General features: G+C 41.1%; 1 protein-coding gene across 3 annotated transcripts in view; it reads right to left on the bottom strand.

The window, feature by feature from the left end:
• The window catches only part of thada (THADA armadillo repeat containing), a 111,569-nt gene that overhangs the window by 38,324 nt on the left and 45,614 nt on the right, over window positions 1-27,631 (bottom strand). For all 3 annotated transcript variants that reach the window (XM_088086194.1, XM_088086192.1, XM_088086193.1), the window contains exons 28-29: window positions 23,420-23,551; window positions 13,401-13,569 (exon numbers count right to left, since the gene is read on the bottom strand). In XM_088086194.1, coding sequence (XP_087942320.1) covers window positions 13,401-13,569; window positions 23,420-23,551 — 301 coding nt within the window. The remainder of the gene's footprint in view (window positions 1-13,400; window positions 13,570-23,419; window positions 23,552-27,631) is intronic.

Raw genomic sequence — 27,631 nt, 5'->3', positions numbered from 1 at the left:
CAACACTGACTGAAATGCTTGTGTACTGGGTGGCATAATGGAACTAGATGGCACTCGGCTTGTGGTAGCCAAAGCACCAAAAAAATAACTTTGAAAAACTCAACAGCAATGTCTCTTTCCAGAAATCATGACCATACTCAAGATAAACCACAGACCGTGTTGTGAGCAGTTTCTTGTAGGAACTATTTTCCTCACCTTCACCACTGAGCTAGCTAACGTTACAGCTCAGCCGAAGAGGATGCCATTAATGTTTACATCTCACGTTGAAACGAGCGTCTTGCTCATAAGTAGATGCACTCTTCCTCCTGCACAGTCATACAGGCATTGCTGTTAAGTTTTTGAAATGTATTTTTATGCTGCTTTGAGCACCACAAGCCAAGTGCCATCTAGTTCCATTACATTGAGAGAAGGCCGACATCTCTCCAACACCCTGCAACTCACACCAAAACAATCCAGACTGATAAACAGAGTGACAGGTAAGAGGAAAACTATGTAGTTTCAACTTTAGGATGAACTGTCCCTTTAAGTGATTTGAATTTTTTTTGAGATAGGCTGTAAGTGGCACTTAGCAGGGTCAATCTCAGATATCCGTGTGAGAAAGTCTTGACCCAGTCTTGACTACACACTCACTGACTGCTGGGCACTGGGAAGTACCCTTAAACCAGACAACAATTATGTTATCCCCCTTAAGACAACCATCCTTCCTTGTCACTTGACTTCGGGCCCATGTGGTGGATATAAGGGGTTATGCCAGTAGCAACTGTACATTATGTAATGGAGACAGAAAATGTTTAAGAATTCTAAAAAAGAGTTTGTTTCCCATTGAAGATGAAATCCCTCTTTTCATTGTGGCTGCTGTGACAGTGTGTGACTGAGCCAGTGTGTAGCAGGTGGACTGGTGGTTGGGAGTGTTCAGAGGCCAGGACACAGGCTGGCTGGCTGGCTGGCTGGCTGGGCTGTGTATTCTGGGCCTTGGTAAGTATACTCTTTAAGCCGGGGCCACGGCCACAGACCAGTAGGAAGCCATTCATTACGCAGTGCAGGGAAGGAAACGTGGGGAAAAACCAGGCCGACCACGTAGCACCAAGCCTGGCCACTGAGTCCTGGCCTGCCCCTTCTCTCCTCCTGCCGTCTCCACGCCCAGGCAACACCCACTGGCTCATACAAACAGCTTCCACACCCCTGGGTCCCTCTCGCTGTCACTCTCTGAGGGCTTTTCCACCTACGGGGAGCCAGTGCTGGAGCCGATTCCCAAACCAAATATTGAACCTTTCCAAGTGATTCCACGATCCAAAACTGGTTTGAACGGATCAGTCACACTTGAACTCATCTCCGCAAATATTTGCAGACCGTTGTGTTGACTTCGCTAAATCTCATGTGACTGGCAGATTCCCAGTTTTACACGTTTCACCAGTTGGCAAATGATCTTTTGATACATCTTGTGTTTGACAAGGGAGTATCAAATGATTCTAGCAGTGTCCCATCACTGTGTTTAATACACTGTTACCAAACTAGAGTAATCTTAATTACCTATGTTCTGTTTTGTTGGACTGGTGACAAGTCTGCCAAGCCTTAAACGTTCTGTCCTCTTGAACTTCTTGAGCACACATTATGTCATAAGTTTATCAAATGTGGCCTTGGATGGTGTACTAATATGAAGGTTGACTTGATGGTCTACAAGTCATCTGACGTGGCATTTAACTTAGCAGCAGTCATGTTTGAGGTGATACAGAAGTTTCTGGCTTCAGAATTGTCGAAGTTGGTTTTTTGCTTAAAGACTGTTAAAGAAAAAATCGGAATTTTCTCTGTGGTCACTGGTATGCTTTGTGTCATTGCTTTGTGTTCAGTGCTATTACATCCTGTCATGAAATTGGTCGACTCATTCAGAGGCTCAGGGCAGCAGATTAAAAGCACCGGTGCCAGAGCTGGTTTCAGTCAGTGACAGAGCACCATGCCTTCATTCCTTCTCCCTCCACTCCACACCTCATCCACCGGGCTGGGAAGTCCCTGAATGGGAGGCTCAACCGGCTCAATCCAGCCCGGCATGGAGAAAACCGGAATATTTATAGAAAATGCTGCCTCCCTGTTCCTCCTCCCAGAGACAGAGCAGAACTACACCCCATGTGGGAGGAGATGCTGGGATTGGATCAAGCTCAAATGAATGGGAGACGATAAGACAGCAGCACATGGACCTGCTGTGGGTTCATTAAATTTCAGGATTTTTGTCTTTGACTGTCTCCAAATAATGATTTTTCCCCCTTGTTTTGCCTGGTCTTAATATCACTATAAAGCACCATCCTTCAGTTAGCTACAGCAGCCTCACACACCTGTAGGAAATGTATCATTTGAGTTACTACTCCTTCTAACCCAACTACTATAGACTAAGCCATTTAAATGTGCTTTGTGGAGTTCAGATCAGTGGAATACAATGACACCATTGAAACTATCGTCGTGTCAACATTTGCATCCTCATGTGTTTCCAGGACAACGGACCAGGGAACCACACATAAAAATACTACCCGAAGGAGATAGTGGAAGAACACTCGCAGAGCACAGATCTCAAAGTCCCATTTTTGTAATGTTAACAAAACTAAGAAATAATTAGTGTATCAACACTGTGGTTCAAATCCTTTCAAAAATCCACTGAGTTCTTCCTTTGCGCTTGTTACACCCTTTCTCAAAGTTTCATGAAAATCAGGCAAGTAATTTTTCAAACAAACCAAAGCCAAAATATAACCTTCTTGGCGGAGGTAACTAGTGGTCAAAAACATTGAAGGGTAGCTCTAATTTGAGTTTCAGTTACATAAATTATACATTTAAAATGAAAATGGAATGAAATATTTTAACAAACATACATACATAGAATTAAAATGTAAAAGTAAAGACATTTAAAGGTCCAGCGTATACGATTTAGGGGCATCTATTAGCAAAAAATGGTACATAATATTTTTAACTTCAGTGCATGAAAATAATGATTGTTGTGTTTTTGTTACCGTAGCAACCTCACTGCTAGATGCCACTAAATACTACACACTAGACACAATAACATAACTTGTGACATTAAACGCAAAAACACAATGATGTAAGTGTTAAAGACATTTGAAAGCCCTGACCTTTCGTGCCGTTTCGAATAAATTAGGCAGAGTGTCTGTGACACCTTGCACATAACATTAATATATTTAATGCATCATTAACACAAAGATATTTAGTGCACCTTTAATTACTATATCCTTTTACTTTACAGGGTTGTCGTCAAAAATAGACTCTGAAATTGATTCTGAATATTTCCAATGGTTTCAATACTCATTTTCCGGAGTATTTACACACCAGCTGCACTCTCTTGCTTTCTCCCGTATTCTTTTATTGTTATGTTTGCTACAGTCATTCTGCTGTTCTCTGCCTCTAACTAAGCAGAAAAGTAATTGTTATGTTATAGCCTTCTTAAACGTATCTTTTAATAAAGTTTTAAATCTAACACCCACAATTTCAATGGATCCCAGTGGTATAGAATATCGATGTTTTTCAGGTATTGGTTAAGTTGGAAATTCCAGTATCGTGACAACACTACTTTATAACCAGAGACTAAAAATCAACCCCCCTCTGGAGCTTTGGGCTGCAACTCTAAGTAGAAGAAGAAGAAAAAAACTTTGGTGTGGTAGTGCTAAATATGAAAAAATATCAAAACCTATTTGTACGCCTTGTTTTCTAGTGAGGCATTTAACTGCTTGTGTGTGTGTGTTTCTCTGTGTGAGTGTGTGTTGCAACAAGCCTTGCTCCTCTTTTGGGCCCGGTAAAAATAGTGGTGGTGGATGTGAGGTCCCTTCAGACTCTGTTATCAGCCTGCCCTGCCGTCCCTCCCACTGCCGCAACCACAGACTGACCACATGCTGCAGCGAGCACGCACACACACACACACACACACACACACACACACACACACACACAAGCAAGTGCAAGTGCAAATAATTGCACGCCAATTCATGGCTCAGTCCAGTAAAACACATGCACAAAGCAACATATAAATCGGCATTCACATAAAACCAGATAGAGGTTAGGCAAAGTGTGGACGCGCCCAATTAGGCAAAAAGAGATTCCAATAAAGACGGGCTAAATATAAAAAGACATAAACACACTCTCTCTTGCTCTATATAGCAGTATTCTTGCACAAACAAAGCTTACATATGCACTCTAGACACCAAGTCACACTCCCTCATATATGCATATACCCATGGGCGTGACAGCCAAGTAATTTAGTGGTGTGTGTATGTCTGTGCGTGCATGCAAGAACTCTGTTACTACGTCTTCGTCAAAAGTTGCAGCAGCATGTTTAAACAAGCCCCAAGGGAGCTGTTTCTTATTTCCATTGACTGCAGAGACGTCAATGGTATGTATTTGTGTACTGGCAGCATGAGCTGAGTACATGTATGAGTGTGTGTGGAGGGAGGATGTTCAGTAGCCCCCTGCCATCATTCCTGCTCATGTCTCCTAAAGCAGTCAAATATGAGCCACACCGCTTAAAAACAGGGGTTAGTTCACTTTAAGTTTCCTAAAAAACGACAAAGCCGCTGTAGTCTTGTTTATTCTTACATCGCACACAAGAAAAATAGGTCAGTCTACACAGTGCTCTTTACGTTGTTGACCATGCAGACTCAACTACATGGACCACATGGGAATGAAAGCCTTCTATTCAGACAAAAAGATTAACTTCTTACCACAATCCAAAAAAAAATATCTGGATAAAATGTCTTATAATATGGCATTTATATGTGAGGATATCAAGAAATTAAAATTTGCTAATTTATTTTCTTTGCAGTCACTCTCACTTTCTCTTTTTATAGAACTAGTTCAATAATCAGACATTTGAAATTTAAATCCAGTGCAAGATTTGAACAATATATGCTTTTTTCTAATACATAATTTTTCTGTTCTTGATATCAAAATATTCCTAATTATCTTCTTGTGAATAAATGTTTGCATGGATAAAGTCAAATGGATGGATGGCCATGGATAAAGATGTTTTGACAACGCATTATGCATGCAACCCACCAATTTAGTAGCTGATAGTTAGCAGCGGCCGAAAATGTCTGCATATTTGGTAAATAATGAGGTCCAGGAGCTCCCTACCCTCCGAGCACAGAACAAGATCAACTGCCATATAGCAGGAATAGTAAATGATTGTTATTACCATTTTTTGGGTAGTGTTAAATGTCTCACACGTCACGCCTCTTTAGATTCTGACAGAGTTGAGACAGAGTTGGCTTAGTTCTATGACCTTAGTGTGAAACCTTGCATGCAAATCATGAGTAATACTGTGAAATGGGTTTGACAGCTCTGAAAAAAAAAAAAACGAGTGAGAAGACCTTAAGTTAAGATTATATTGTGAATAAAGTACATTTATGAAAGTCACGGACTTAAAGTGGAGTCCTTGACTCCCTAAGGTATGTGTGGGTAAGTTGCAGGAGGTCACTGGAATTTGGTGGGACTGTGGATATGAAATGGCATTTTAAAATCCATATTATAGAAACAGAGAGGCAGCCCAGTAATATGCCATGTGGAACTCAGTTTATTTAGTGAAAAAGAATCTTAAACATAGTGTTCCAACACTTAAGTAGTTTGAGGAACATTGTGAATGACAGACTTTTTTATATGGCCCCTTTACCTATTAATGTTAAACTTCAGGGCTAATTGTCAAACACCAGCATCTATCAAACACCTGAGGTCCTCTCTAGATTGGACACATCTCATGTCATTAAAAGAAAGCTGGTTTGGTTTTCAGGCCCACACATTCTTTCACTGGTTCAACCCTGAGGGTTTTCTCAGAAAGCCCAGGCAGACCACTGGCCAAAGGCAGCCTTCGTAACAACACACCAAAATAAAATGATTGGAAGAGAGCAGGGAAGAATGCATTTGGGAAAACAACAGCAGCATCAGCGCTGCCAGAGGAAAGGAGGCTGCGACAGTCCTAATTCTCCAGCCTCCTTCTCCTCAGTCTCCGTCTCATTTAGCCTCTGTTGTGGAAATACACAAAGGATTACATCCGTCCAGTAGGCCCTCCTCAAACCACCACAGGCCGCAGCTTTAATACGTCTGGCCTGTACCAGGCGTTGTGGGCCAGGGCTGTTGCTGGCGCGTGTCGAGAGTAGAGTTCGGTGTCGGGTTGGGTTAGTGCTGGCCCGTCCGACGGGCTTGTTAAGCTCAGTTCTGGTTGTGTCAACAGAGGTTTGGGGCACGCTGGAGCGTTTGAAGTGCTTCCAGAGTGTTTTAAAAAGTTTTATCAAAGACAAGGGCCTTACACAGACTGTCCAGAGTACAGGACTGCCTCAGGTTAAAACCAATAAATCACCCTAATCTTGGCCTTTCATTCAAAAGCTGATATCAGTCAGTTGTGTCTTATCTTATTATGTTACTTAAATATGTTATTATTAAACTAAGTTAAATGGAGAACCAGCATTAAGTGTACTCTTGCCAAATGTTGTCATAAGACTTTCACCCTCTCAAAACACTGCAGGGTCTGTCCGTAAAGTTCTGCTCACATCAGCATTTAAAACTGACATTCCATGGTGAAATCGTTTCATTCTAAATTAGTCTCTTTGATCAGCAAATTTGTCCGTGGGGACAAAGTCAACCCATGTGACCCTTTCATGTCGAGCCTGTTAACTGTCTTGTACCATCACTTTAACATAATTGTGCTTTTTTGCAGAATAAAAACGGACTCACAATGGAGGACTTGTTTCTTAAGTACAGTATGCTAATTTATTGTCACATTATGACTGTTGGCAAGCTAGCTCCCTTAGCTAAGATAAGCGCTAGAATTTCTCCAGCTCGTTACCATGGTAGCATGAGTGAGTTCCATGAGTTCTCCTGTTGTAGTTCACCAACTAGTCGCTCAAGCATTTATTACATCACCAAGCTTCTAGCTACTTTTATATAAGGATGTGCGCATGGACTTCACTTTCTGGTTGGACCGTGCATTTACTAAAGCCAGAAAAAATTTATCTGGGGAATGGTCTGCCCTTCTTGAAGTTAGAACGGTGAGTGTTAACCACCACATTTTAGTGTGAAAGAGTCTTACACCATAGTTACAAACTGTTTTTTTATGTGTCACGGACCCCTGAAATGATAAGATCTCACTTCAGGGACCTCAATCTGAAATGATTTTGGTTGTTAGATATGATTAAATCCAGAATTCTACAGTTGAGGAGATAACAGTGGAGTAAATAAAACCTATGATCAGAATAACCACACTTATGGCTCTTATTCTCAGTGTGCTCACTTCTATAGTTAATTAAATAGTGAAAATAAACTGTTCTCCATTTTTCTGGAGCACCCCTTACACTCTCTCAAACTTAGGTGAGAACCACCAGTTTAACTGACCCAAAACTGCTGTTGCAACCTGAAACCTAACTAAAGTGTTGATTTTTTTTGTTATTATTGTCATTGTTGCACAAGTTTGTTAATTTGGACAAACCCTTTGAGCTGAATCATCTCATTTCCAAGGGGGTCATAAAATGTGCTGTATGCGATATTTAGAGCCTTAATATAGCAGGAAACCGGTAATATAAATGAGTAATGGTCCGGCTGCACATGCATGTTAGTGCACATGTGTATCCTAGCTCATCATCGCCGCTTTGCGATGCACTCACACAGTGGCTGCACTCATTCCTGGTACATTGATATCTGAATGGTGTCATTGCAGAAGCATAGTACCCACCTTCCAGTTAACACTGTAAGCACTGTTTATTTGTGCTACTTATGGAGTTAACACTGTTAGCTGCTAGTCGCTGGCTCAGCCATCTCCATGCTGAAGCCATTTGTAGTCAACTCATACACACAGAATGTACCATATAGCCCCTTTAATACATAACAATGTGTATTTCTGCTGACGAATGTGGGAATATGCTTAAAGATATACTATGCAGGACTTGCCTAAGAACACTGTAAAGACTAATAGAGAAGTAAAGTCTCTCAGTCATCACTTATGACCCACTTTTAGCATGTGGCGGTGTATTCATTTGCAGAGACTCTGCCCTCTGCCTTGATTTTCTCATTTTCTTTTTATTTTCTGTGCTTGGGATGTTTATGGGTGTGTATCCCCACAGAGCTCAGGGGAGGTTGAGGCTTTATAAAAAGGTAGCAACTAGGTACCAGAGCGTAAGCAGGAGGCATCTAAGGGATGCAGCACTGAAACAACGTATAGAGAGGTGAGATGCCAAACTAAAGTGAACCAAGGGTCGGCTTTTCCTTTTCCTTTTGCTGGCAAGTGTGTTTACAAACAGAAACTAACAATCCTGCATAGCTTTTTTAAAAGAAAAAAAAAAGAATTGTTTTGCATTAGAGGTCCTGAATCTTACAACAGCTTCAAACGCAGCTCAGGTCTAACCCTGTATGAGTCAAACTGTTCAATTCAGCATAGAAGTCACATTCCTATTCCTTAATGACGTAGAAAAAGTGCAGCACTAGTGGACCAGGGCTGGAGGTGGGGCTGGATGGAAACACTTTGTCGTGTGTGGTTATCTTCACTGTGTGTGAGAAAAAGTCAGCGGGGTAGTTCAGTCTGCCACGGTAGCCGAGATGGTTCCCAGCTCCACACTTGGCCCACTAACAGTTGTTCTTTGACAATAACAGAGGAAGTCATTTCTCCCTCGAGCAAAAACATCTGCTACCTGTTAACGCACACACAATGAAGCATATTAACATACATTAGGCATCTCCCCAGGCTAAACACAATGTCCTCATCACCTCAGCATAAACACATCGCCAGTGTGTGGTGTACATGTACAGACACACACAGTCGTACTCACAATCACTCCTCTCTCTGCCTGAGAGGTCTAAAGATCTTAGCTCCCCATCTTATACGTGAGTGCAGAATATTTCACGCACACACACCGTGGACTGCATATCTCCTCTATCAGTGTGTCTCTGGTGTGATGCTCCCCTCCACACACACACTGCAAGCCTGCATACAGCTCTACAGCTATGCCAGTCATACCCCACTCTCTAACAGGGAGACACTCCTTAAATATCTGCTCCATCATCTCCACAATGCCCCCACCTACCTCCACACCTGCTATCTATAGCCTGATTACAGATGGCCCCTACAGATATACACAACACTGTCAGGACTGCTATCATTAACTCGGAAAACCCCTTCAATCTTTGCATTTATTACGCCGCCATATTAAAAGTCACCCGGTAACATAGAAATAACGTGGAAGATTCAACTTATTCTGTCAGGAATACTTTCCTCCTCGCAGTTTTATAGTATTTTGAAAAATATTCAAATAAATATTTCAATATTTTGCTAAATGACCATTATCACATTGGTTGTGCAACAAAGTGTGCAACTGTGCAGCAAAGTAACAGGTCACATTTATGTAGAAAAATGTTATAAAATTAATGTAATCATGTGTTGAAGTGTGCTGTTTTTTATATTGCTCAGCAGAAGAGATGTATTCATACATCCAGTGAAGCTAAACTCGGAGTGTGTGAGGTATGATGGCTGGTGTGCTTTGGGTGGACGGAAAGAGGAAATTAAATGGCCAAGGAAGGGCTGCAGGCATCAGCTGTGCTATATCCCATACAGACATATTTGTGTCTGTGTGAGTGCGGCGTACTCGACATCTTTACTTATTCTTGTGGATGGGTTAAGTTGATGAATTGAAAAAGAAGCTATAGAAACAGGCATCTAAATTTAAGTGTGGCACACTGTGTCACTAAGAGCCTGGTACAATGAAATATAAAATGTCCATTATTCTAAAAGTCTTAAATGTTTGTAGAAGTGTAACACCATTATACCATTTATAACTGTTGAAGCACGTAGCAACCTCTGGCACTGAAATTGTAGCAAACTCAGAAGTGCCAAAAACTGCAGTTCTCTGCATTACCACTTGAGGCTGGCAGAAGCCAGTCAGTCCCCTTATTCCCCTTTTCCACCGAAATTAGGGAACTGTTTTTTTTTAAATGTGGATAAACTCGCTAAAAACAGGCGAAACACTGCTTTCCCACTGCCAGTGGACCGGAACTGTGTACACAGCTCTGCAGCCTATGAGTAGGCCTTTGTGTGCATCTGTGTGTATATTTTGTTAAGGTATATCATGTTTGATGTCGCAGATTGGCCTGAAAACAGGTTAGTAAGAATGCAGGGAGACCAGTGAAAGTGTTGCTGTGTTAATTTCTAATGTTTGAGCACTGCTTTGGTGGAGATGAACCTAATTTTCTGGCGGCCATCAATTTCCATCAGTGTCTATGGAAGCTAAGCGGAGCCAGAGCCAATAAATATCCATGACTACTGCAGAGTTATTTGACCCTGGAATGAATGCTAATTTTAGTTTTTCCCATGAAATAAGAAAGCCAAATGTTAGCAGGTGTTAATGTTTTTTGTGCAAATACAATCACTTCTGGCTCCAAAAAATCAAGATGGTGACGAAATACCTAACTCAAGACTTCAAAACTGGAGTCCACAGACCAATGGATGGCATCATAGTAGCTACGTCCATTGTTTTTACTATTTATGTCTTGACCATAATTCACACCTTAGTAAGAAAGCTATATCTTGTACAGTTTTTAAATGTATAGCCTAGGCTTTGCTCTAGTTAGGACTTACTACTATGTTATACTGAACAGTATGCGCACGTTGTCTGTACTAATTTTATTTGTACTGCTGCAGGTATGAACAAGTTGCTATAACATGGTGAAAAGAAAACAGATAGCTAATGATACAGTGCTCACATGACACGACACAGTCACGGTGAAGATGAGACATAAGAACACATGACAGGATTAAGAAATTACCTCATGATACAACATTATATAATCAGACTAAATTACACAAGGCAGCACAAACTATGATCTCACCCTTTTGTATGGGAAAGAAAAACAGACAGTGAATGGATAACGAGTAGGAACAGAAGGACATAGCAACAGGAACATACTTAGAAGGACATTTAAGAAAGAAGAGACAGGAAGCAGAGACACAGACAAAGAGGAAATAGATGGAGATAGAACTGAAGAGACAAATGCAGAAACAGATCAGGAGACATCTGGGGAAGCTCCACACATGGCGGCCATGAGAGGAAAGCAAACTAAATTCACTCTCCTCCTGAAATCTCCTCTAAGCCTTTAAGAGGCCCTCCTCCTCCTCCTCCTCCTCATCCTTTGCCTTCATCCCACAGCGGACCTCCCTGCAGTCCAGACCACTATCAAACCATAAGTGATGAAGAAAACGGTGCAGTTTTCATTCTTTGTGTTGACCCCCTCGGCCCCAGCTCTTACCGCTCCGCACTCCCCTGCTCCCACACTGACCCCATCAGTGGCGTTTAATAAAAGGCTGGGGAAACTCCCTCTCCCCTTTTCCTCTGCGTGTGTTGATATTACCGGCAGACTGTTTGGTTGTGTTTGTCAGAGTGTGATGACAGAACTAAACACTGGTATTTACCCTGCGATAACTGCCTTGTCTGGACAGGCTCTGTGTGGAAACTGGGTGTGTGGGACTAACAGAGAATGTATGTGTGTGTGTGTGTGTGTGTGTGTGTGTGTGTGTGTGTGTGTGTGTGTGTGTGTGTGTGTGTGTGGGTGGGGGTGTGTGTGTGTGTGTGTGTGTGTGTGTTGAGGCTTGATGCTGCATATCTATAATCTCTGTGTGGGTGTGCACATACACATGTTATGATAACTGCTTTGCTAATTGCATTTTATATTTTGTCTCTGTTGAGTGAAAACCTCTAATCTCCTGTTGTGAAGACTTTCATGGTTTAACTTGAATTAAAGGATTATGAGCTCATTTAAGAATGGAGTGAATATAAATACAGCACAAGGCCGCTTTTATTAGCTCTGAAAAGTTTAGATTCTCAAGATATGGGTTTATTATCTAATAAAGGAAACTGATTATTGTACAGCAGTGCAGCTAGATGCACCACATAATAAAAAAATATGTCACTGGTATCTACACATTTTAGAATGGCTATTAAAATGAGCACAATTTCATAACTGTTTTCTTTAGCAGGGGGAGGGTGATATTGCCACTGTTAGCTTAATTACCACAGCATTTCACAGAACAGTAGGCTGCATTATTTAAAAAATCATACTGAAAACAAAAACATACTGAATACATTGACTTGATTCATTATATTGTGCTTTGGTAAAGCAAAGTCCTTACTGTACACACAGTTTATACAAAGAGTTTATAATGTTGAGAATAGGGCTGGACGATGTAGAGAAAATGAAATATCACAATAGTTTTGATACCTCCATATCAATCTTGTGAAGATATTGTAGGGTTCACTGTTGGTGTTTTCACAAAATATATACACAATGAGCTTTTTGATATATAATCATCAGTAATGTGGATATAATGACTAAGTGGGTAAAGGCAGTAGAACGGCCACAACTGTATGGCGTGTTCAGGAAACTGAACACTTTACTGTAATACAGCATTTAAAACCAGAGAGGTAAGGCATTGCCAAAAACTGTAGCTCCTCTAATGGCTACTTGAGACTCGTTCCAAACTTGAGCCCCATGTTTTAATGCCCAACTTTACAGCACAAATATACATGTTGACAACCTGGTACAATAAACGGTTTTGGTCTCTATAGCAAATGTCAGCATTCATGAACACTGTATGGGGGTGAATTTCCATATAACTCACCTGTTTATATTTTATTAAGGCTTTAAGTTGCGCATGATTAAGGCCCCCCGAGTGATAGTCTGAAGCCAATCCCAGCTGCCATTGGGCGTGAGGTGTGGTACACCCTAGACAGGTCGCCAGACTATCGCAGAGCTGACACACATAGACAGATAATCTTTCACGCTCACAGTCACACCTATGGGTAATTCAGAGTAACCAATTAACCTGACCTGCCTGTCTTTGGAATTTGAAAGGAAGCCGGAGAACCCGGAAAGAACCCACGCAGGCGCAGGGAGAACAAGCAGCCTCCGCACACCACCGTGCCACCCTAGACCACAACAGAGTTTAACTAAAACCATTCCTAAATAATATTATTTTTTATATTTTAAATGATTTCAATCTGTTATTTTTGCAATTAATCAGTACATTAAAAAATAAGTCTAAATGTGAGAAAATTGTTAAAAATGTTGTTGTTCCCATCCAAGGGGGACATCCTAACAACCCCAAAATTCCATTTACAATAAAGCAAAACAGCAAAATCTTTACACTGTATATGAGTGTACATTATTTAAACACACATGAAATTACAATTTACTTATGACCGACACAGTTTCGAGTTCTGCACCAACAATCAGGATTTGATTCCACCTGAGGTTCCCATCACCAAATAAACACGTGGTCATTGGAAGGATGTATGATTACAGTTCCCGCTGAATATTATGGCATATGTTATGTATATATGAGTGTACTGGTTTGTGCTGATGTGTGTGTGGGCGCAGACCTGCAATAGAGTCCCGTGGATGTGGTTGTGTTGGATCTCAGGTCCGGGCTCTGCGGGAAGCTCCTGTAGTAGCATGTGGACGGTGGATGGGACCTGGGTGACCAGCACAAAGGGGACGAGGGCCCGAGCCGCCATTTCTCTGGTGCGATAGACTGCTGAGCGACCACATCTGCAAAACACACACGCACGGCCATGGAACGTTATTAACATCATGGATAACTGCATTGTTATCATAATCTTTTAGTCTTACATTACGTAACATTGTATGTTTGAGTTAATGGAGGAAGTTAGAAGGGTCCTTATTATCACAGGTCATGGGTTGTTGTTGTAACTGTTGAGTTCAATTTATTTCACAACTTTGTTATGAAAATTATTTCATCACTGTGTATTACCATTATTATTTTAAACTCCTGCCACATTATGTCATGGACAAATTCTCAAGTTAGGAATGTTGACCTATGACTTTAATTTGGACAGTTGGTCGCTATTTTTGAGCATACGTTATATAACATCTCCATCTTCATCGCTTTTTTTGTCTCCCTCTCCCATCACAAAGTCAAGGGATCAGAACGTGAACGGGCCAGAAAGCGACTGATGAACTTGAAATAAAACATTTTCAAATCATAACTATCAAGAAAATAACCTATTCCATCTTGCTTTTGCCCACAGACATCTCTCTTCCTCTCTTTCGTCTTCTCATAGGGTCATTTACAGTATCCACTGATGACGGTGTATGTGGCCTGCAGGCTTAAAATAACCTTGTTTACAAGCTGATAGTCTTTCCTTATCCAATGTCATAACACTGCCATAGCTGACACAAGGGAAGGACGTGACCAAGACCTGAATGAGATGAGAGGAGGACAGGGAGACAAGAGATCTATAGGGTCAGAGCGAGAGTTACTGCTACTGAAGGAAGGAGGCATTCTCAGTCAAAACTTCTTAATATTTGCAAACAGTTCAGGGTCATATCCTCAAATAACCTGATCTCCATTATATCTGTTACTGTACCAGCTGCACTTTCAGCAGCACAGCTCCTGATGTGCTGCAAGGACAGTGGCTGCACTGTCTTCACCGGACTGCAACATGCATCAGTCTGTCCATGGCTAGCCCTTCCTAAAGGCTTGGACATTCTTTACGCATTGAACATTTGCATGTCCGCAGCTCTCAGTGTGCATTAATGCAGAAAGTATGTCTGCACATGGATCTGCTCATACTATATTTGGGTCCACATCAGCCTCCAGCAGTAAACGAGTGTGTGTGTGTGTGTGTGTGTGTGTGTGTGTGCGGGGGGGGTAATTTACCTTCCTCAAATTGGCAACATTGCATGAAACTGAAACTAAGAAGATGATGCTGGGTCTGGAGTGAATGTCTGTCAACTTGGCTAACTGGACCGTGGTTTGGCGGCTGCAGTTTGCTTGACAGCAGCGTTCTGGACATGACGTACAGTCCATGAGGTGGACATGCATATGTAAAAACTATGAAATGGCCTTCAGCCTCACAGTGGCCTGGTGTGTCTGATTTCTTCTTCCAGACCGCAACAGGGAGAAAAGGCAATTATCTAGGTGTTTTGATCCTTGATAATTCTCTTGAACTTACTCTTGCAGCCCCTGCTGCAGGGTAGAGTGGGGCCTATGGTGTGCCCAGATGAACAAATCAGTCTTTGCATGGCCTTGTGGTCCTATTAGGTGCTGTTTCTGTACCAGGCAGTGATGTTCCCTGGGAGGATGGTTTCAGTGGTGCAGAAAAAGTCCTGAGTACTTGAGCGGATACCCAGAATTTCCTCAAGCATCTAAGCTTAAACCATCTCTGCCTTTCCTTTCTCCCAACTGAGTCAGTGATGCCCAGGTCGGGCCCTTGGAGATGTGGACATCAATGTATTTGAGGCTATCCACCCTCTTCAACGAGGACCCATTGCTATTAAAGAGGGCATAAATCCTACACGAGTAGACAGATGTACTGTCATGTCCCCTACTTCTTCTGGTAGGTCTTTCAATTCTTATCTGTGATGAGGCCCAGAACAGCTTTGTCATCAGCAAACATAATGATGGTGTTGGAGTTGAAAGTTGCCACAAAGTTATGAGTGTAGAGTGAGTACAGCAGGGGACCCAAAACACAGCCTTGGGGTGCTCCAGCATTAAGAAGTTCAATGTAGTGTTTAAGTGAAAGTACAGGAAAAGCATCTGGAAGAAAAACTTTTTTTCAAATTAGCTGGTTGTTTATTTCAGTCCACTCACTATGAATTTGAACTGGCTGCCTCTGTGAATAACACATCAAAAGGCATGCAACAGAGGCAGTCACATACTGACGCCCAACTTGCTTGTGTGGATTGGCCTTTAGGCTGTGTACAGTACATAAGAACATACTGTACTCAAGGAATACGCACAGCCCAGATACTTGAATTCAATTTAGTGCAACAAATTTAAATGTATGCCTTTACTATACAGTCACATAGGGACATAACCAAGTACACAGTCACATACACGCACACAGGACAAAAGTCAAAGGAGGACAAGGTCTATATTGGCTAGTCTATAAGCCGACTGTGAAGGCCAAACAAGCAGCTCAGATCCACTGTGGGAAATTCACCAGAAGGTTCCAGAGAAACACCAATCCATCACTACAACAGTATGTAAGGAAACGAAAAGGAAGTTTGCGTTTCGGTTTTGGTATGACATGGTATGATGGTATGAGTGTGAAATTTGTTAAGACACAAACAGATGGCTGTATACAATCTGTGTGAGAATGAAAAACAAGCCAAATACTGCTTGCAAATAATTATTGACGTGTTTAATTTTCTATGAACACTGGAAATAATTTATCAAAAATCTGCTGCTTGCCTGACAGAGATGGGAAAAGACAAGAGGCTTGAAATCAATATGGACTTCAACAAAGAGAGGACTGTTTGAAGCAACAAGTCAACTGTCAACAAATGCTTTTCCACCTGCAGCAAGCATGCCTCTGTCTCTCTCTCTCTCTCTCTCACACACACACACACACACACACACACACACACACACACACACACACACACACACACACACACACACACACACACACACACACACACACACACACACACACACACACACACACACCTATGGCCAGACAGACAACCTTAGACCCTGTATCAAACACAGACAACAGTTTGCATTCCTGAGCTCCACACGCCTGTACATGTGAATATATGTGCACAAGCTCTCTCTCTCTCTCTCGCTTTCTCTCTCTCTCACACACACACACACACACACACACACACACACACACACACACACACACACACACACACACACACACACACACACACACACACACACACACACACACACACACACAATGTCTACTGACCAAAAATCTCTGTCCATTCTTCACTTTCCACCCCTCCCAGCCCCCATTTGGGGCCCATATGTTAACTATCTGTGCTAATTTGTCCCATTGAAACACTTTTGCAAAAGGAAATGACAGTTTGGAAGGGTGTAATTTTAGAAACAGGGCAGTCCCCTGTGGGGTCATAGGCAGACTCTTGACTGGCATGGACAAGACTCATCTGGGCCTCATTTTGGAGAGCCGGGAGAATAATTTCCACCACAGAGACTGTACCATGTTGGCTAAACAAAGAGGCAAAGTCTGTCACTGAAGAATGTTACGCAGGGAACTGGTGACATAATTCAAATTCAAATCTGTTTGCTTAATTCATCCATATGGAAATGATGTAGCTGTCTTAAAACTACCATTATTTTACTTTGTTTGACATTCAAGGGGACAGTCAAACACTAAAATAAAAAATGGATATTTTTCCTGTAGAGCTATTTATCAGTCTAGATTGCTTTGGTGTGAGATGCAGAATGTTTTGGAGATACCGGCTGTAGAGATGTCTGCCTTGTCTCCAATATAATGGAACTAGAGGCACTCGGCTTGTGGTGCTCAAAGCGCCAAAAAAAAATAAATTTGAGAAACACAACAGCAATGTCTCTTTCAAGAAACCATGACCCATTTACACAAGATAATCTGCAGACCTTGCTGTGAGCCTTTTCCACTGAACTATACCTGCCAATCCAATCACTGCCCAGAAGGATGCAAGCATTTACTCATGGACAAGAGGCTTGAGGTCGTGGCAGCGCAAGATATAACCATTAATGACGTCCTCTTTGGCTGACCTGTGAGTGTAAGCTAGCTCAGTGATGCTAGGTGAGCTAGTAGTAGATGCACACTCCCCTCTGTGCAGTGATACGTAGTTCAGTGAGAAAATAGTTACAAATAGTTCCCTAATCAAAATGCTCACAATAAGGTCTGGAGTAACTGGGTCATAATTTCTAGAAAGAGTTATTGCTGTTGAGTTTTCAAATGTATTTTTTTGGCGCTTTTACCACTGCAAGCTGAGTGCCATGTAGTTCAATTACACTGGAGAGAAGGCAGACATCTCTATGGCCGAAATCTCCAACACTTGGCAATTCACACCAAAACAGTCTAGACTGAAAAATAGCACTACGTGGTAAGAGAGAAAATATGCTCTTTTGATTTCGAGATGGACTGTCCCTTTAACTGTTTTGTTTACAGTCAAACCATGATGTATAGAATATGAAAAAGCTCTTTGCTGCCCTCTGAGGTCGTATAAACTAAGACCATGTGGCAATAAACTGTAGTTCTTGTATCTTCTAATAATACAGCGCTAAAGCTGACCTACGTTTAGTATTTCTAAATGCTGGTACCGTATTGATTTCCATTTAGAAATTTGATCGTGGAACAAACAGATTTTCCCTGTCCACTGTCCAAACAAAATGATGATAATGAAAGCACTGAGGTAAATCTTAAATATACGAGATCTCTGCTGAGAAGGAAATGACAGTGGTCCTTTTTGAAGCCTCACTTTGGTTTATGGGCATTACCGTGCCCTTTCAAAAGAAATGAGATATGAGTCAGTGAGGACGAGAAAGGAAAGGAAGGGAGTGAGGCATGGAGGGCGAGGAGAGATGCCTGGGCTGGATATCACAGGACATAAATCACCATCTCAGCACTCTGAGGCCGGAGCATTAAAGCAGAGAGTGAGTGAGGGAGAGGGGAAAGAAAGAAACTAAAAGAGAAACATTGGAGGAGATAAGACAAACTGTAGAGACGTCGAGGGCTGGAATGAAGCAGCCATCAATTCTTAAAATAAATGTGTCTGCTCATCTTCATCCTCCCACTCTGTCGTCATCTTCATCATTGTCTTCGTCATTATCCAGGCAGGTGTGACGCATGAGGAGGCCAGGCAGAAAAGAATGTCAAAAATCTTGCGGGGGATGTTAAGATAAAATGCTGTGTTGTCTGATGGAGGGATATGCGCGAGGAGTTATTAGGCCTGATGCTCCGTCCTGTCAACAGAAGAGGAGCCAAGCGACATTTGATCCTTGAAGGTGGCAGGGTCAGATCATTTGAGGAGAGGGAGGAGGGGGCCGGGGTGACAGTCGTCGACCTCACCAGACACGTCCGCACACGCCTGGGGAGGATGAGTTGGGGGATGGGGGGGCTGGTGAAGAGAAACACGACTAGAGCCAAAGAAGTTTGAGCCGGGCTATATTTAACATTTCCAACATGTGGGCTTCATTTGGGTGGATGTGTGCGCAGCATACCTTCTCTGACAGCGAGACTCAGCCAGGGAGTCAGTGCGCCAGCTATCGGCCGCTTAACTGCACCGACAAAAGACGGGTCCTTAAAGGAGCTACTGAAAGATTTCACTAAATTACTGATAAGTTAAAATTAAAGTCTTGTAAATCAGTTTATCTATAAATATGAGAAACTGATTTGGAAGAATTTCATTCTTATAGGCAACTTTGCACATTTGCCGCTCCAAATGGTTCATGTTTACAGCCCCTCTGTGATCCCACTTCACTTTCTATTTGCCACCTTTTGACCAAAATGTCATTTAGGCTAAAAGGACAAACATATGGTGTTTAAGTGAGAGTAAAGCTGTCTAGCCATGTTATTGTGATAAGGCAAATAAGTTAAAACTCCCACAGTATTAATTAAGAGCATCACAAAAGGTTATATATGGGTATCATTAGTGCTCAGTTCCTCTGAGAAGCCACCCAAAGCACTGATGATGTTGTTGTTAATGATATTTGAATAGTTTTTATATTTTGTTGTGGTAAGTTTGGTAATTTTCCAACCTAGACCCTATTTTCCCATGTGATGTGTAATATTGCAGCCTTTTTTGCCACTTCCACTGCACCAATTTAAAATAGTTATTTTCATTAAACACTTCGACACAAAAACATGGAAAAATAGGGTTCAGAAGGAAAAATACTGAACTTAAAATGTAGTATTTATAAATATGAGATGCTGTGATTACAGTAACAACTTTCTCTATTGTTTGGAATGACAAAACTACAACAGAAGAGGATTTGTTTCTTATTATTTTAAGGGAGAGAGCATGGTGTTAAAAGACAGGGTTTAACCTCCTATTAACATCCCACCTGTTCATATTAGCCATTAAAAGATCTTCACCTGAGATGTATCCAATGTAAGTGATGAGAGATAAAATCCACAGCCCTTTCAAAAATATAGATCAACCTAATATGAGAATCCAGCACACTGAATCTGGTCAATCAAGTGGATGTCTTCCAAAGTTAGTCTTTTTAGTTTAAAATTCCTTCCTTGTGTTTCTCCAAGCAGAAGTTTTTTTTCTGAGCAGTAGTGGAAGAATAACTGTAAGAGGGAGTTCCAGACTAAAAGAACTAAAACTCTGGAAGATACTCACTTGATTTGTCTAACTTGGAGAGGCCTCATATTAACTTCAGATAAAGGTGTTTGTGTGGTACAACAACTGTTGATTTTGTCACCTGTCACTTACAATTCATCCTACAGTACAGTCTGGGTGAACAAATACCCAAACGAGTGCTGTTATCTAAACCGTCAGTAAAGCATTCCAACCTCAAGGTCTCCACCCCCATCTCCTCCCAAAAACACAAACATACTCTGACTTACAGCACACTCCTCCCTCTGCCACTGTAAGAATTCTGCATTTAGCACAATAGCCTTGTTTGAACAACCTTACACTATATGAAAGCTTGTCTGAACACATGATTTGTTTAACATTTTGGGGGAAGGTATCTTTTCTAATAGATGCTAAATGGATGTCCAGTTCTGTTCACCTGAGAGCACGAGTTGCCCCAGGAGCATGTGAGGACAATCAATCACATTATCTCTCCAGCTTTCCATTCGCAAAATATCTCCAGCTGTGTTTGTTGGCATGTTAAGTGATGCTAGAAGCAACATCTCCAAAAGTCTCCATACACTGTAAAATCTGACAAGTTCATCTCACTTGAAAAAATCTTGGAAACCATGCCTTGACAAAGTTAAGTAAATATAACTATAAATCTTAATTTATATTTAGTTTATTTCTAATTGTTAAGTTTTCTCCAAATTTTGTTGCATTTACTTGATGTTGTGTCGTCATTGCAACTTAAAGTGACAAGGAAAATTACCTTGTGTTAGCAACTTCTGTAAACCAAATTAGTCTGACTTAACTTAATCATTAAAAAGAGGATTTTACCAATGATGAGGTTTGGAGATGTGTGAGTTCTGTTTTGTTGACATGATTAAGAAAATACGATTGACTAGTTTGGAACCAGAACAATTCAGATATACAGCACAGTAAACTTGGTTTGCTGAAATTGCTTAAACTTATAAAGACTGATTTAATTAAACTTGTCCAATTTAAGTTGCAACAACCTCACAAAATTAAGTAAATAAAACTTAACTTAACTTAACTTAATTGTTAGACGTAAAGAAAAACATAAATTAAGACTATTACTTAAATGTACTTACATTTTTCAAGGCACTATTTCTTTTTCTTTCTTTTTTTTAAAGTAAAATCAACCAGTGAGATTTCACAGTGTAGAAGTGGGCAGGTGTTTTTCCATCTCACCACCTGGACTCCTGTGGGTTTATTTTATACACATTTGAGAAAATACTTTTATTCCTGTTTTTGACCTGTAGAGTAAAAGGTTACAGTCTGCAGGTATGGAACTGTGTTAGTTCAACGAGGGTCCTCACAAGAACAGTAACACAAACGCATGTGTACAAGAGGTACAAGCTTCAGTTCTATTTGCAGGTGCATAATATTTGTAGACTTCTCCATCTCAGGAATGTAAAAAATGCAGCCTGTAACCACAGTTTCCCATTCGCCTGGAAGGTTCACTCCCCAGTAAACAAAGAGCGGAGTTCCGATAACTCCAGTTGCAATCTAATCAACGCCTGCGACACGAGACGGTACAAACGACAACTCAGAAACACGCTGGAGAGGCCACACTCAGATTGGGGAGGTGTTTTGTCTTGGTGTGCAGAAACAGAAAAAGCTGCACAGAGAAAAAAAGGTGCTTTTATTTTTAGCAGTTTGCCTATATTGTGATACATAAACTGGATTCTGGGGAGTGTGACATCGAACACACAACAATGACATTATGTGAGTCCATATAAAGATGTGGAAGCACCTGCACACATAAAATTAAAAAAAACAAAAACAAATGTGCATCAATGTTTAGACTGCAGGTGTTTTGTCTTTGTGACTGTTCTATACTTAGAAAGAATTCTGGTTCAGAGGAACGTTGAGAGGTTTATCACGGCTGAGAGAGCAGGTGTGTGACCCTCTTGGATTTGATAGATAGTTCCCCAGGCTAATGTTGTTTTTTTTTGTTTTTTTTTCTACGTTTATATAAGTGTTTGAGCTGACAGGAAACACATTATCATTGATAGTAATGACACTATCAAGAAGGGGAGCTGCTGATAGGGAGTGTATTAAACCCATTCCTGTACTGCAGCTCACAGATCAGCGCTGCTGGGACTATTGTGACCCTTTTCCATATACATTTGCCAGTCTGGCTTCACTTGGTTTGACTCAGTGATTTGACTTGGCCACGCTTAAGGCTGTGTTTTTAACTGATGACACACTTGTGCTTTTGTACAAAGGGAACATTTCTGTCCGTTCTGCTGGTGTTATTGTGTTCAATAACTTTCTTACTGTTGTCAGGACTTTTTAAATTTTCTCTTGGCACAGCACAAACATATACCAGATGCCCGTCAGATGCTCACTTGCAGTATCGCGGAAACAACTGAAACAAGGATCAACAGCAGTTTCCTTGTGCGGCATTCAGACGCCTTTAAAAGCTGTTTCACCCTTTGAAATCCAGGCAAGTGTGTTACATTTTGTTAAAAAAACATGGCAAGAAATGTCCCTTAAACTGCAAGAAATTAGTACAAGGTGCCAAGAAAAAGACCTGAAAATTAGTTGTTCTTTTGAAAGGGATTTTTTTTTAAAAATTGGAAAATTATCCTGAAATTATATTCATAACCATTATAATTATATATTCAAAATTATCTTACAGAAAAAATATATACATAAGGTTTTCTTTTTTTCAATTTTTTGCATTTTGGGCTACATTTTTTTGTTTTTGTGCGTGTTTTTTTGCCCCTTTTTTGTCATCTTTTTAGGTAATTTTACTGTAGCTTCTTAGAAAATTTCTTGCCAGTTTTTGTGCCAAGTCTTGTTAAGTTGCTCATTGCCTAGGGATTATATATCTTGTCTGGCCTGGGAACGCCTCGGGGTCACCCAGGAGGAGCTGTAAAGCGCTGCTTGGGAGAGGGATGCCTGGAGTGCTTTGCTCAGCCTGCTGCCCCCGCGACCCAGCCTCGAATAATCGGATGAAAATTTATGCATGGATGGATAGTTTCCTTATATACATTACAAATAATGATGATAAAACCGACGTTACCGCTACTCGCTTGGTGCAAGTCAAACTGCGCTTTGGCCTGACTCCGAAGATGATCCATCTTGGAATGAATTGATGTGAATTTGACATGAATTGTTTTTCAACTGGTAATGGAAACTTTAATCAAGGCAGTATGGTTTAACTCACTGCAGCCAAAAATGCCAATGGAAAAGTACAGGTATATTATGTAAACTATACTACTACTACTAGTGTATGTAAACTATATGATGTGTATGAACATGTAAGTGCCTGTGTGTGTGTAGCACTGACACCCACCTAATGATGAAGGGCATGAAAGGAGCGAGTCCCAGCGGTGAAGAAGATCCATCCATGGGAGAAGGGTAGAGTCGACTGAGCACCAGCAGCAGCAGGAACAGACTGGGGTGAAGCTTCACCTGACCACTGTCACTGAAACACACACAAACACACAAACAAACATTAGTCCGATGTTAAAAGTGCAACCTTGATGTCATCTGAAATGTCCAGCATACTAAAACCTCCACAGAGCATGGGTTTGGTAAGGAACTTTTGCTGATGCAGGCCTGTAAAGTCTAGAAAGACACTGTACAGCGTGTGATTCTGGGCCACACAAATACACTTAACTTGGCCAGTAAAGGGCTGCTGAAAACAATTGGGAAGACAAGTATGTGCATGAAATCTCAGCTATTACCCTGGGGTTGAACTTCAGCTTGCACGCACACTTTGTTCAGTCTAACATTGTTGAAACAGGGCAGCTAATGTTGCTGCAGGAAGTTTGCAGAATTAGATCCCCGGTCAGGTAGGTACGTCGTCGTTAATCCCATAACGTCATAGTTTACATATGACGTGCTCTGTCTGTTGACCTTTATTTTCTTCATAATCCAAAATATTTTCACACTGCTGATTTATTCCCAGGTAATTAACATTCTCCTCATCATCTTTATTTTGGCTGCTTGCTGTCTGCCTGTTGCTGTTTGATGGTGACACAGAATTTCAAAATAAAGGCATGTCCTAAAGATGATAATATGGAGCGATGTTTACACTTTGCATCCATCAATTTGGCATTGTTGATCACTGAAACAATATATCGATCCAAACTGATGGACCATTACACCCCTAGTGAAATCTTTTTTAATCCATTCACAAAAGTACAATTAAGTTGTGGTTTTACTTAAACTTATGTGATGTACTTCCGTCTTATTTCCAGTCTTTACACTTTAAGCTATCCTACGCTAAGCGTCTATTAGATCTTGCTACATACTGTATTTACTGTACAGATTGAGAGATCTTCTAATCCAACTCTCAGCAGTAAAGAAAGTGAGTGTATTTCCCAAAGGAATCACATATATAACAGGCCTAACCTCCGCTAACTCCTAAATGCAGGCTGCATATCTTAAACCATCCCCATTCCAATACAGTCATCTCCTCATCCGTCCTTGAGCTGAGCTTTTCACCTCCCTCTTTTTCTCCATCCAAATCTCATCACTGCCAACTGAGTGAGAATGGAAACTGTCCGTCTCTGCCAGCGGTTTCACAGTTTCACTCTGGCACACTCACAGTGAAGGACGGAGGGAGGAAAATTGAGAAACAGTTAAAAAAAAAACCTCAAACTACAGTACAAAGTAAGGAAAATGACTGTTGGAATATCAGGTATCTAACATGGAGAGGGGCCATGCTTTGCCTTCGGGACAGTTTTATTCCTTCTTGTCCTGCTGTTTAAGTCCAGCTCTGTGAGGGAGGAATAAAGCGGAAATCAACTCCGCAAAGGTTCAAGTTTAGTAATGTTGGAACTGGTGTTTTCTTTTTTTGTGTGTTAACAAAAACACTTAAACTTTAGCAGCATTTCTTTAGCAGTGTGTAATCTGAAAATATCATCTCATAATGTAGGAAAACAGTGTTTACATTGTAGGAAGCGCCTGCAGTTGAGCTTTGTGAAGGTCTGTAAGTATGGAAGGTCTGCTTTTATGAGTGTGTGTGTGTGTGTGTGTGTGTGTGTGTGTGTGTGTGTGTGTGTCTGTGTGTGTTTTTGTGTGTCAGGAGAGCAATATGTCCTCTGGGCCCTGTCATTAGTCATGAGGATCTCATAGAACAGAGACAGAACAACAGACCCCCTGCGAAAACAACTTGTGCTTTTCATTACTTCATTCAACAACACACACGCAGAACCATCCGCTGGGATTGCCACAGATCGGCAAGATGGGAAATGTAATAGCAGCCCAATTAGTAACTGGTCTAATGTGTTTAGTGTCACAGTTTAGTCAAGCCCAACGAGACAGGATGTGATGTCAGGGGGGGGCAGATTGCGGGGAATTGCAAACATATTAGGCCTTGTTGGAATACAGCTGGAGGCTCAAACACTTGACAGGATGAAAGAGAGACTGCGTGGCATTTAACGACATTCTCAAATTCCATGTTGAGCTTTTCCACGAATGTCTGCCCCCTCTCCCCAAACTCCTCAATCATCTCCAGTACCCGGGTGTTTGATGAAAAGGTTATTTTTGAAGAGAGTAGAAACAGAACACTGACCTTGAGCATTTTTATTCTTCATTTAGAAACGGACCTAAAGTGACGCAGTGGCAGAGACTAAAAAGAAGATCTAAAGTAAACAAAAGCTTTAGCTTAACATTTAGTTAACTTGCAGACAAATAAATCACCAGTTCTGTTTACGAAGTCAGATAAAAGTAGTTGGAATATGACATGAAAACTATTTTCTTTAAACCAGTAGCAGATAAGAGTGTTTGTACTGCAACAAATCACTGCAAAGCAGTTTAAAATGTGGGCACTGACCTGAAATAGTTTCACAGATAAACAAGATAATAACATTAGGAATTTGAAATGAATGAATCTACAGGCCATGCAAAAACACATATCTTACTAAGGAGCCTTAGCGGTATGATAAAAGCTCTGGCATATTTAAGCCAAAACCAAATTTGGTGCATTGAAAAAGTAAAAACAACACCGTGTGACTGGAGCATTGGGTGTCTCTGCCACAGAGTGAAGTCAAAGTAAAGGCAGCAACACCAAAAAATAAACACCAGAGCTGAAATTCAAAACAACACATATCTTTGCTTGTGTCAATCGTTATTGCTAATAATAACATTGGAGGAAAAAGATGATAATAGAACTGATAGTTGCAGTCCTTGATTATGATTGGCTGAGCCTTGTTTGAAGCCATTGTAAAATTCTCTATAAACATGAGGTGTAACGATACCTCCATCTGGATCAATACATCGATTCAATGATCAACGATTATCATCGATGCAAAGTGAAAAAATGTAGGTAAAGATTCTCAGTCATCCAGGTCACTGCAATGGTTCGAGTTTAATGGAGGCGTCTCAACTCTGTCACCTCTGAAGAAGTCTCTCAGATGAGAAGTGAACCTTTTTTGTGAAACTCAAGCAAGTAAAGTTGCCCATGACTTTGTACTTAGAAGCAGAGTGAAAACATCACGGTCCAAGCACACCTCCTTCCTTAATGTTCAAACAGGATTCATATTCCTGTTTTTGCTGCCGCCAAATCCACCTACCTTTACCTCCATCCATAGGAGACAAACTACACCAATAATCTGTGCCAGGTTCATGATGTAACTTGAGTTAGCTTACATGTTTTTGTTTGTAGTCTCAAGGGGTGACCCCAAATAGTTGAAAATTCGAAAATTCGATCCAAGGAGCCCAATTTGACTGCCAGTCTTAAAAGCCCCTTTTACACTACCTGTTCAAAGCAGAAATTTCACAGTTATGCCGCCTCACAGCTCTTCATAAAAGGGACAATCGTGGAATGTGGGTACAGAGTTGTCTTGCCCTTAAGCTGGCAATAGAAGTAGTTACAACGCCGAACGGTCTGTATAAAAGGGACAGCCAGCAGAACAGGGCAATGGACAGGACAGGTGTGAGGTTTACACAACATTTTATGTGTGCGACACATCCAGGGGGATTCAAAAAGCTGCTTTTAGCAGTGAGTGGCTAACTCAAAGAAGAGGACCAGTGGCCTTAAATGTCCACAAATTGGAAAAACAATAAGGTTCGGCAGCTCCATAGCTTCTGAGCAGAGGATCAGCAAGATCAGCTGCCATATAAAACAGACGGTAAATGATTGTCATTGCCATGTTATGCCAGTGTCATTTTTTCATAAAGCGCTGCTGACACTGTTGTATTACACATCACGGCCATCACTTCTTCTTTGCTTGCATGATGCTTAACGCAGTTAAAATCACACACTGGAGTGGCATGATGCCGACAATGTTTGGTTCTGAGTAAAATACAAAGGAGGCATCAGGAAGGGACTTTGACACGATCCCTTTTTACACAAAGATACAAAGTTGCAGGAAAATTTGGTTATGTAATAAAAGGATCATTCTACTTCTATTAAATGTCTACTTTCACACAGAATTACTTGTTCCTTACAAATCATGATGTCGAAGCTATTTTGGTATACATTTATTAATCAGAGCACTCACATATCGTGGTACTTGCATCATCAACAACAGCCTTTAGCTGTTTTAAAACCACT

This window comes from Plectropomus leopardus, chromosome 13 (assembly GCF_026936395.1).
Source record: "Plectropomus leopardus strain MGB_pleo_1.0 chromosome 13, ASM2693639v1, whole genome shotgun sequence".
NCBI classification, from domain to species: Eukaryota; Metazoa; Chordata; class Actinopteri; order Perciformes; family Serranidae; genus Plectropomus; species Plectropomus leopardus.
The sequence above is the reverse complement of the archived record's forward strand: the minus strand, read 5'-3'. Positions and strand labels throughout refer to the sequence as shown.